Here is an 11,235-nt window from a genome sequence, read left to right as displayed (position 1 = left end):
TTGTTAAAAAACTCTGACTAAATTTTCCATTTTATCTTCTTGCTTTTTTAGAATATAAATAGATATTAAAAAAATATTCGAATTGGTCAACCCAATTGATTGATATGCAAAGTTTGATTCCATTTGATTTGGTTTGGTTATAAATAAATATTAAAATGAAAAACTTACTTATAAATTTGATCTTGAGTAATGGTGATTTATTTAACCTTAAAGATTTTTTTATAGATCAATTAGTCCCATTAATTTTGAAAAGATAGATTTAATATATTATTTAAAAAGTAGATTTAGTTATACTCTTATTTCTATTATATTTCTTTCTTTTTTTCTTTTGTGCTAAAAAGGTAAGATATATAATATATGAGAATCAATTTGGAATGAATTTTTATATGTGAATTTTTTTTTATTTAAAAAACATTTCAAAACGAGTACATAAATGACTTGAAATATAAAATTTTTTACACATTCCAAAACGATGTGCAATTCTTCGAACTTTTCAAAAAAAGTATAAAAACTCCTTAGAATTAATTTTGTCAATTTGTTTTTTAAGTTGGTCACAAACTATGCTTTTTAACTTTCAAAAGTGAATGTTTTAGGAAGTGTTTTATAAGTTGGCCTTTTTACTTCATTACGAAAAAAACGTTTAAAAAAGTTAAAAGGTAATTTGACATATATAAGTCAACAAATTTGGCTTATAAACTTGTTCCCAAAATCAAATTGAAAAATTAGAAGGCATATTTGAATGAAAATTTTAATTTCTAGAGATTTAATCGGAAAAGTAGTATAATTCAATATTTGTTGTTTTTCTCCATCTCGGAAGAAGTAACAGTGACCGTATAAATAGAACTAGCTCCTAGAAACTAGCAGTCACCACTTCAACATTTTCTGAAATTTGAAATTTTCTTTCAGAAACACTTAATTGGTAGGTTTGTTCGTATAACGGTGAAAATTTGTACTAGTATAAATGGTTATCAAGATAACATAATTTGAAGCAAGCCACATTTGATTATTCAACTAGTCAAAATCTTGATATTCTCCGGGTATTGAACAATGAAATTTTTTACTCATTTTGATATAATTTACAGAGAATCAATCAATATTCAGTAGCTTCTCTTTCTTTTTTCTTTTTATTTATTTTTTCAGTGACTCACTCAATGTACTCAATATCCACATTTTGAGATGGTTGATGCATCAACTCAAATGCTTCTTCTTCCTGTGATTGTATTTGTATATCCTGCCAAGCAGCAAACCAAGTCACCAACACTTCGAAAAATGACCAAATGCATAGGAAAAGCAAAACAATGGCAAGGCATGGTGTGCCATTATTCCTTTGTTTCAAAACCAAATCATGAGGATCACAACATGATGACAAAGATGATTCAATACCTGTGTATTTTTTAGATGATGTGTTGGTTGATCTTGGGCAATTGAATAGGCTTGGGGTTGAGACATTCGGTAATAGGGCTCTTTGAGATCAAATTTGCCGGATGATGTATGGACTATTCCTCCTTGTCCGGCACCAGCGGCCCAACTTTTAGCTATTTAAGTTCATTTACCACTAATTAGAACATTTAAAGAATCCTATTAACAAACAAATACAACTGAACTAGTTAGATCATGAACACTAACTTGTCATCGTTAAGTTAATAGAATAACTCTGAGCATTGTGTGCAATCATGTGGAGTTGACCTGTAATTTCTTGTCCTGGCATGACATAAAGTGGCTGAGAGAGGACACAACGCAGCTGATACCAGTGGGTTGTAGCCGCACCAGGAGCTGTGCTCAGCCACCTTTGTACAGTACTGTAGAATGAGGAATTAACAATGGTTGTGAGAGAGAGAGAGAGAGAGAGAGGAACATTATTAATCAAACATCAAATGATTACCTCCCATCGAACAATACATCAAACCAACATGCCAACCCATGAATTCTAGTACCCGCAGGGGCTTTGAATTTCAATGGAACATCAATTTCATACAACTCCTCTTCCTGCAGAATGAAAAATATAAGACAATCATCAAGCTTTATTCCATACTTCAATCCCATTTAACATGGATATATTACAGCCTCTATGGGTAGTTTCATAATCAGGTTGCATCATATTCCATTGCCCAAACAATCCCACAAAGTTTACAAAACAGAAATCCATATATACCCTGCAAAGAAAGACAATGTGAGCAGCTATCAAAACCTCCGACATTTTTGTACCCTAGTAGACCCCCTTTGTGATCCATAATTTCAGCAGTTCCATAGTTACAGAAACAGTAATTCCATTCCACAAAACCTTTTTAACTTGACCTCTTCAAATCCATGAATGCCCACCAGTCATGGACTATGAAAGAACAATTGCTGTGCTAATAAAGAAACAAGTATTTTTTTTATAAATATTACTGTGGTTGGCAAGTGATAGTTCTTATTTAGACAGTTAACTAATACCTTTATAGAAGTGAAGTTAATCGTATGAGATATTGCTGGAGCCACTAATAGACTAGGATCAAAAGCATCCACCACTGGCTGTACAGAAAGTAAAGGGGAGAGAGAGAGAGAGAGAGAGATCATTAGAGGTCACCATGATAAAAACAGAAAAGCCAACATAATTACTGTCAATAAACATGACAGACAGAAGTGTATGCACAGACACATTGTACTCGAAAGTTTCAAGAACCTTTGAACAATGCTTTACCATCAAGTTGATGGTAACCATGGCGTGCACACACACACACACACACACACACACACACATTGTACTTGAATGCTTCAAGAACCTTTCAACAATGCTTTCCTGCCAACACATTTATAATATGAGTGTTCAAATTGACCTAATTCAATTCATATGTGGAAACTGCAGGCAGCTTTTTTCTGTCAGTGACTGTATCAAGATTTACCACAATCTAACAATGTGAGTGTTCACAGTTTCTACTTTCAACTGGAATCCCTTAAAAGTTTCTCCTAATTTTTCTTTCTACACAGACCACATCATCCACATCATGGAAGAGAGAGAACTCTTCTAATGAAGACAAATAACAGATTCTTCCAAAAGGACACACCTCAATGAACATTGACCTGCCACAAATAAAATCATCTCAAACAAGCCTTGAGACCATCTGCTTTTTGTTATGATATCTTAAATAATGTCATTTCCATATGTTTGAAAAGATTTTGAGGGTGGCAATCCAAGGGGCGGGCTACCTTTCATAAAAAAAAAAAAATCCCACTGTGAACCAGTAAAATAGGGAATGATTCATGCTAGTGGATTTAATTATTAGTTATTTCAGTGTTAACAAGAGAATGAAATTTATTGACGTTCTAGAAGGTACACATACTTCAAAATTGCTTACAATCTAAGGTTATAGATAATCTGAATTAGATGTGCGTGGACAAAATCTCCACTGCTTGGTAAAGAAGACACTCTTACAAATGGGATCAAAACTCATAAGCTTGGTGTGTACCCATGCAATATAGAAATAACTAAATCCTACATGAAAATGAAGTTCTAAGAAAAATTTACATTCTTCAAATGATCACTACTTACAGCTATCCCAACTTTAACCAAACCAAGCCTCCAAACTCATCAAATGGGGTCGTTTACATAAATCCTTCTTCTCTACTCCCAATTTTATTAATCAAAATACCCTTCTAGAGCTTTTAAATGGTGATGTTGTTCTTCACGGTGATTTTTTATAATAAGAAAATTTTGCATAACAAACAAAAGATGTAACTTCAAAGAACTAACCTCTACAAACCAAACTCTATGTATCAACAACTAAATTATTGAAGGAAAAGAGCAGGAATAGGTTCAACAAATAAGATGCATTATAATGCACTTGTAGACATTTAAAGCCAAGCATAATGAGAAAACTGTGACACCATCTTAAAAATTCAATAATATTTGTAGTACTTGCAAGTTCTGCTATCAAAATCTTAGGATTCGCAATTCTTGCAAAATCGATACGAATCTATGGGTATTCGAAGTGAATCTCTAGTGAATTGCACGATTCACAATCGATTCACAATTTAATTCACTTTTTACGATTTATGTAATTTTTGAAATTATTATGTCTGACATATTTTAGACGTTTTTTCTCTATCTTTTTAGTGAAAATGACATAAACAACTTCTAATAACATTTAATACCAAAATAACCAACATATATACATGATTTGTTGTTATTTTAGGAATCATGGAATTTTTAATAGGATCCAATCAGATTCAGTCAGACTCGACATATTTTTAACTTTCTCATTTTTTTTCCCTTTAAAAAATCATAATATATCTTCTAAAGATGTTTAAAATTAAAGTTACACTATGAATTATCTATTGTTAGTTTATTAAATTGAATATTATATGTGTGAGGTTAGTTATACCTTTTAAAATATTTTAATTATTTCTTATTATTTGCTCACTATTACTTAGAAAAGTATGTTTGTTTATTGTCCAAATATCAATATCATTGTTAATTATTGTTACTTTGAAAATTGATAGTTTTATCTATTTGTTATTATCTTTATTAAGAATGGTTGATAAAAACTATCTAAAAAAGAAAAAGGTAAGATGGTGATCTTACATACGAACTTTGTTAACTTTTTACCTATTAAACTACGTGATTATCATTCAAAATAACATTTTCATAGATTTAAGTCTAAATATTTTATATTCATAAGATATATTTGATATCTAAATGTATGGATATATATGCTTTTAAGTAATTTAAAAAAGTGACCGAATATTTACAATTCACGATTCACGATTCACGATTCGCGATTCGGTACGAAACCATTTCGATTCATGGTACGAATCCCGATTTGACAATTATGCTTGCAAGTAAGACGAACCTGAGAAAAGTACCCTTGGAAAGCAAATCCATATAAAGGTGTTAGATCAACCTCATAATAACTTCGTTGCTGCCAAAAGAGGGCCTGCGTAGATAAGAGTAAAAAATATTAGACCACTTTCATTGCCAAAAAAACCAAAACACAACAAAAAACAAGTTTTTATGGTAGTAACAAATAAACAATATAAAGCAAATGGATGCATTTAGCAACAAGTGACCAAACAAAAATAAACTGATTCTAAAACAGAAGACAAAATTTTCCTAGTGAAGATATTATCTTCATTAAAGAAGAGCACAAGAGCCCAGCATATTTGCAAGGAAAAATAATGAAGGGTAAAAGCAGTGATATAATTTAATGTATCTTACCCAAAATTACAAATAATCCAATGACCTAATATTGTTTTTAGTCCCCTTTTTGCTTGTTTAATTTCTCAAGTAAAATAACAGCACAAACAAGTTCCTGATTTTTTGATCCAGGACTTTGTCCCAGTAAAATGCAACGTTCACTACAATTTGCATACAAATAGGTGTAAGACTAGTTCGATCACTATTTAATTGGATAGATTCCAAAAGGTCAACTTACATTTAAAAACTGAATTTTTTATTTTTATTTTTGATAAATAAATTTAAAAAAAAAAACTGAAATTGAATTCTTTTGACAAGAAATAGGAGGGGAAAATCACCTACAATTGGGGTCATGCAAATTTCACATATCATTCTTAACCTTCACTTAATCACAGGGTACATGATAGTGATTAACCCTACAAATGCTTCAACTCATTTCACTTACCTTATTTGCAATCTCAACATACAAATATTCATCACTGAATGGTGCCATATGTATTCTGCAGGAGCAATCAAACTTAAACATCAGAACCCAAACAAATGACACATAACAAAGCACACATATTAATCTTTGCAACAAATATGATAAAACACAGTGAAACAAATATATGTAGGCACTCCTAGGGACCCTTGCTACACTTTGGGTTCAGTCAACCCCAACCCCACTATATACCTAAGCCACTAACAAATAAATAAATAAATAACACCTACCCTCCCACTTATAGTCCATAGTGAAAATTTAAAAACTGTTCCGGACATAAATATCAAAGAAAAACACAGAAACATCAATAACTAACGTACTTAACATCCTAAGCAAGGCCTAAAGCTAGAATCCTGCCAACTAGCATGGCTGCTTTTGAATTGAGTTTCTTCCATCTCTTATAGAATTTCCAATATGTTCCATGCATGATATTTGCACCATAACGTATGCAGAAAAGTCAAAGCACATAAGTTCACAGAGGGAAGTCAAGCTAGTAACTGAAAGTCTTCTAATTTAATACAGGAGATTAAGGGAGTATGACAATGAGAACCATTAAACATTTTTCCATGGTATTGTGTAGGTACAAAAATCATTAAGATCATAGCAATCACCTTCCAATCGTAGGAAACATCTTTCCATTAGGAACAAGGAACCGATCCCTTGCAATTACATAGGTCTCCAGCATTCTTTCATTGACTAACAAGGTCCCTAAAAGAAGAAAAAAAGATTCTGAGACTTCATTCTGTGCATAAAAAACAATAGATAATCTCCCCATCACTATTAATAGAATAGATTGTCCAACATGCAGACTGGGCGGAGTGCCAGTCTAAAATACCACAATGTGTCACTTTTTTAATAGATATCTTTCCCAATTTTCACTTGTGTCCAAGCATATACTAACTTCATGCCAATTCTATAATGTTACAAAAGTGTCTCCATTACTTAACCAGAAAAGAGGGTAAAAAAAAACACACGCACACACACTTTGTAACATAACATTGATGGTGTCACTAAATTGCATAGTAATAATAAAAAAAACAAACATGGCATTATATGTTTAATATCACAGAAAATGCCATAGTTAACTAGAATTTGTCAATAGCGCACATGCCATGATAAGCTTACCCATTGGCTCCGAGATCAAAATATCTACTTTCTCAGGCAATTCAACTTCTTCAACTTTACCCTTGACTACCTATAATTTAAGTGAAAACATGCCCCCAAAAAAGGATAAGAAACAGTGTTCTAACTCCGTTAACATTTAAATTGAAATGCAAGAAAACAAAAAATTGCACCGTAATTCTTTGAGCCAACAATGGGTTCCCAGCAATAAGTTTCCTGGCATATTCTACCATTTCAGATGCTTCCACTGCATAAACATGTTTAGCGCCAGCCTGATATGAGAAAAAAAAGTGAGGCAGAGAAAAAGAGAGGGTGGAGTTGGAATAGAATTCTAGAAGCCAACAAACAAAGATAAATCCATTAAGTCAGTATATTTTCATGCACAAACACAAACAAAACTTAGGCAACCTGAGCGGCAAATAAGGACAGAATACCGCTACCAGCACCAACATCCACAACCACACGACCAACAAAATCAGTGCAATTCTCAATGACTGCAGCATAATAAGTTCCTGAAACAAGCATGTTTATCATGTCAACTCACGCATGCACCTTGTGATCTATAACTACTCAATATAGACATGCATTTCTTTACAATTAAGGAAAACAAAAATGTTTGACAAGATACAAAGCATTTTACCAGCAGCACAATGGCACATATGCCTTTAACAAAGAATTTTTAATTACAAACATAGAAGGTAAACACCTACAACAAGATCAGCAAGCAACAAACCAAAGCTCAGTAATATTACCTGTCCTCACATAATCCTGTAGCATATTTTGTTGATGTAGCAATTGTCCATAGTAATGAAAATACATTTTGGCAGAAGATGACTCTATCTTATCATCAAACTTGCTTTTAGAAGCTGATAATGTTCCATTTGGTTCACATGATCCTGCAAGGGAAAACAAGAAACAATTAGGCTTCTCTAAACCATGATTTACAACTGCTCCTCATTCAAAATCTCAATTTCTCCATCTTAATTAGGGATTTTTTTTTTCTTTTCTCATTGTATAAGGGTGGTGCCCCCTTGGCACCTTCTCTAATGTAATTTTACTTATCAAAAAATGTCAAAAAAAAATTTTAATGAACACTTAGGCAATCTTAAGAAGTATTTGAAACGTGTGAAAGTGTCCAAAATAATTAAATTTAATCTGAGTTAGGGACACATCACCGAAGTATGCCCAAGAGGTGTCAATACTAAACGCATGCCCAACAGAGATACAACACCCAATTAAAGTGCCTATAGCTATTAGGGCACAATCTTATGCAAAAGCATTCAAAATAAGTTGGGACATATGACTTCAAATAGAAGCTTCACCTCATTTAAAGTTCCATGCAAGATACGATTGTTCTTTGTACAAATTACAAGCAAAGCACTAAAGAATCTTAATGACCAAACAATACTCAATAGAACAACTAAACAAAATATAAAATAGGGAAAAAGGGGTTGCAACAAATCAAAACAAAAAAATTGTATCAAACAGGTGACTAGATATACATCCATTTTTTCAACAAAAATTATAGGCGGATATCAAAAGAGCACCTTGAACAACCACTTCATTCTTCCATTGGTCAAATGCACAATGGAAGTCCCTACTTTCCTCCTCCTTTCTAAACTGAATTGTGATTCCCCTTGAATAAGAGTTCTGGTTCAAAAGTAAAGGGGTCAACAAACATGCACATTTAGCAGCGCAAAACCAAACTGCATCATAAAGCCACCAAAATGTAAACATCGACATGTTTTCACTATATCCAAGGTGATAAAATATTGAATGTAAACAGCAATAACAACAACGATAAGAACCTTCAAAACATGGAGTCTAGCGAAGAAAGAAAACTAGATGCTGCCAAACAGTGTGTCCAACCTACTGGAAGGGTGTTTTGAGGTCCCAAAAAGGAGAGGGTCATCCCCTCTCCTTGTGTCTTGAATACTTGCTTCATATGCCTCATGTGTGAGCATGTTTGCTAAGCTTATGTTGGCCATATATTGGCTTGTATTTGGGCTTATTTTAGCATGGCATGCCACTTTTTTTACTTGGTTTTGTCACTCCATGCATGCCTAATACACTTGTAGTGTAAATCTCACAAACTAGTCTTATATGCTTCATGAAGTAGCATGTCATTCTAACTTGTTTTGTTTTCATTTCAGCATGTTTTTAGTGATGTTTTGCCATGTCATACCTCTGTTAGGGTTTGGTTTGGTCACCTCTTGCATGCCTCATGCACTTGTAGTGCAATTCCATGAAATAGCCTAACATGCATCATGCTTTAACATGTCATTCTAACATGCTTTTGGCTTAACTTTAAGAAGCTTTTGTCCATGTTTTAGCATGCTCTAGCTCTGATTTGTGTTTTTTTGGTCATGCATGCCATGCTTTGTATAGCTATAGTGCATTCTAGTTTGTTAGCTTTGTGTGTCAAGTCCACTAGCATGCATTGCTTGGCCTATTTGAATGATTTGGCATCACTTATAATGTGATTTTAACCCATGTTTCATGGTCATGCACTTGCATTTATCACTCATTCAATGCGTTGGAGGGTTTCCCCCTTTATGCCTTAACATGAATCATTGCGTATGCCTCCATGCCTACGCTTGCTAGCTATCATTTCAATGTGTTTTTGGGGTTATTTTGCCACGATATAACTCTGATTTTTATTGGTTAAGTCATCCCATGCTTGGTCTTAATAGGTGTAGTGTAATCCACCATATTTGCCTTGTATGCATTATGCCTTATGCCCTTCATGTTAGCTTGTTTTGGCTTCCTTCCATACATGTTTTAGTATCATTTTAACATGTTCTAGGAATGTTTTGGGCTGCCTTTGCCATATGCTTCATGCTTTGTATAGCTGTAGTGCAATTGGCCTTGCTAGCTTTGTGTTTTGATGACTCGTGCATGCTATCTTGGGCTATTTAGATGATTTGGCATCATTTAATACTTCATTTTAGAGCTTATAGCATAACTATATTCCCACTTCTTTCATGTTTTAAATGCCTTTGAGTATTGTGCATTGTTGTCTTATTGTGGCCTAGTGTGTATGCTTGCATGCCTAGGTCTTTGAGCCTCCATCTTAGCATGTTTTGGTCATTGTTTTGACCTATTTCAACTCTGTCCATGGTTGGTTCATGCATAGTTTCCATGTATTGCATGCCTCCTTTGTAGTCCTCTTTATTAGCTTTCATGCTTTAGGACCTTTGCATGCTATACTTGTGTTTGATTGAATGATTTGGCATCATTTCTTACTTAATTTCAGTGCATTTAGTGTTGTTACACTTCCGCATTTGTCACTCCTTGAGCCTTCTCGAGGGTTGTGCTCTTAGGCCTAGTTGAAAGGCCAATGCATTGTGCATGCATGCCTTGTCTTTTGTGCCTTGGTTTCATCATTATGGCCACTGATTTGGGCATGACCGAGGTCTATCCATTTTGGTTTAATTCCATTGAGCATTATGTATGCCATGTAGTTCAGAGCATTGAGTATGCCATGTTGTTTGCATGTTGATTCATCGCATAGTGTATGCCATGTTGTTTGCATGCTTAGGTCACATTGCATTGAGTATGCCATATGGTTCATTGCATTTGTGTATGCCATGTCCATTTGCATTGTGTATGCTAGTTGTTGTTTGTATTGTGCATGCATTAGCATAGTTTGCATGTTATTAGCTTTGTTAAGTTAATCATGTCACATTGCATTAAGTGGGCCATGTTGTTCTTAGTATTGTGCATGCATGCCATTAGCCTTGTTAGGTTGTTCATGTTGCATTGCATGTTTGCATGCTTAAGTTATATTGCATATTTGCATGCTTGTGTTGCATTGCATTTTTGCATACTCCATGTTACATAGCATTGTGCATGCCATGTTATGTGTTGCATTGTGTTTGGAATAGGTGTTAGTCCAAACACGGGAAATAAGGGACATTTCATACTTGAAGTTATGAAACGTGCCTTAATTCTCAGTCGCCGACGCTCTTGATCATACATGATAGAGTTTTAGGCTTTATGTGTTTACTTGTGCATTCATTTCATATTGAATTGAGCAACTTCGCCTCTCGGCCATCATACATTGAGATGCGTGATTGGTGGTCCAAGGGTCGAGAACTACACTCCCTTGAGCTTATGAAATGATAGGGAGGGTGGTTGTGCACACATATCTTGCAAATGCATTACCATCCCCTTTCTTGCTCTCTGTTGCAGCAAAGTGGAAAAATGCAGCAACAACTGGTCGGCTAGCCAAAAAAACTAGCTGGCCGACCACTTTTTCTGCCCTGCAACAACAAAAAGTGGTCGGCAGGTGGTCTCCCACATCAATAACCGGTCGGCCACCCTCCCACAGGTCCCCAAGGTGAGTTAGAAGCTATCTGGAGCTTGGTGTAAGTTTCTGAGAGCAATTACAAACAGAGGCAAATTGGGGCATCATGATGGATTTCCAAACGAGGTGACCGGGCAAGCATGCACTCTT

The 11,235-nt window shown here is 34.4% G+C and overlaps 1 protein-coding gene across 1 annotated transcript; it reads right to left on the bottom strand.

The window, feature by feature from the left end:
- Positions 1–982: 982 nt before the first annotated feature.
- On the bottom strand, positions 983–10,801 carry LOC145792178 (putative histone-arginine methyltransferase 1.3). The gene is made up of 13 exons (XM_082872889.1): positions 8,324–10,801; positions 7,529–7,672; positions 7,185–7,288; positions 6,950–7,048; positions 6,780–6,849; positions 6,266–6,362; positions 5,619–5,673; positions 4,830–4,913; positions 2,434–2,511; positions 1,883–1,986; positions 1,627–1,799; positions 1,384–1,535; positions 983–1,231 (listed from the first exon to the last, which is right to left on the bottom strand). The coding sequence occupies exons 1-13, from the start codon at positions 8,517–8,519 to the stop codon at positions 1,145–1,147; spliced, it is 1,443 nt and encodes a 480-aa protein (XP_082729015.1). The 5' UTR covers positions 8,520–10,801; the 3' UTR covers positions 983–1,144.
- Positions 10,802–11,235: the final 434 nt, after the last annotated feature.

This window comes from Camellia sinensis, chromosome 6 (genome assembly GCF_055761805.1).
Source record: "Camellia sinensis isolate YWXY chromosome 6, ASM5576180v1, whole genome shotgun sequence".
In the NCBI taxonomy this organism is placed as follows: domain Eukaryota; kingdom Viridiplantae; phylum Streptophyta; class Magnoliopsida; order Ericales; family Theaceae; genus Camellia; species Camellia sinensis.
This window is presented reverse-complemented; position numbering and strand designations above follow the sequence as displayed.

What these genes read in the sequence shown, in the direction of transcription:
- LOC145792178 (XM_082872889.1), bottom strand. Translation starts at nt 8,519, where the DNA reads ATGTCGATGTTTACATTTTGGTGGCTTTATGATGCAGTTTGGTTTTGC. An exon ending in TTTGATCTCGGAGCCAATGG is followed by an intron (nt 6,363 to 6,779) that starts GTAAGCTTATCA and finishes TTCTTCTTTTAG; the next exon opens with GGACCTTGTTAGTCAATGAA. An exon ending in TCCAAGGGTACTTTTCTCAG is followed by an intron (nt 2,512 to 4,829) that starts GTTCGTCTTACT and finishes CTTTCTGTACAG; the next exon opens with CCAGTGGTGGATGCTTTTGA.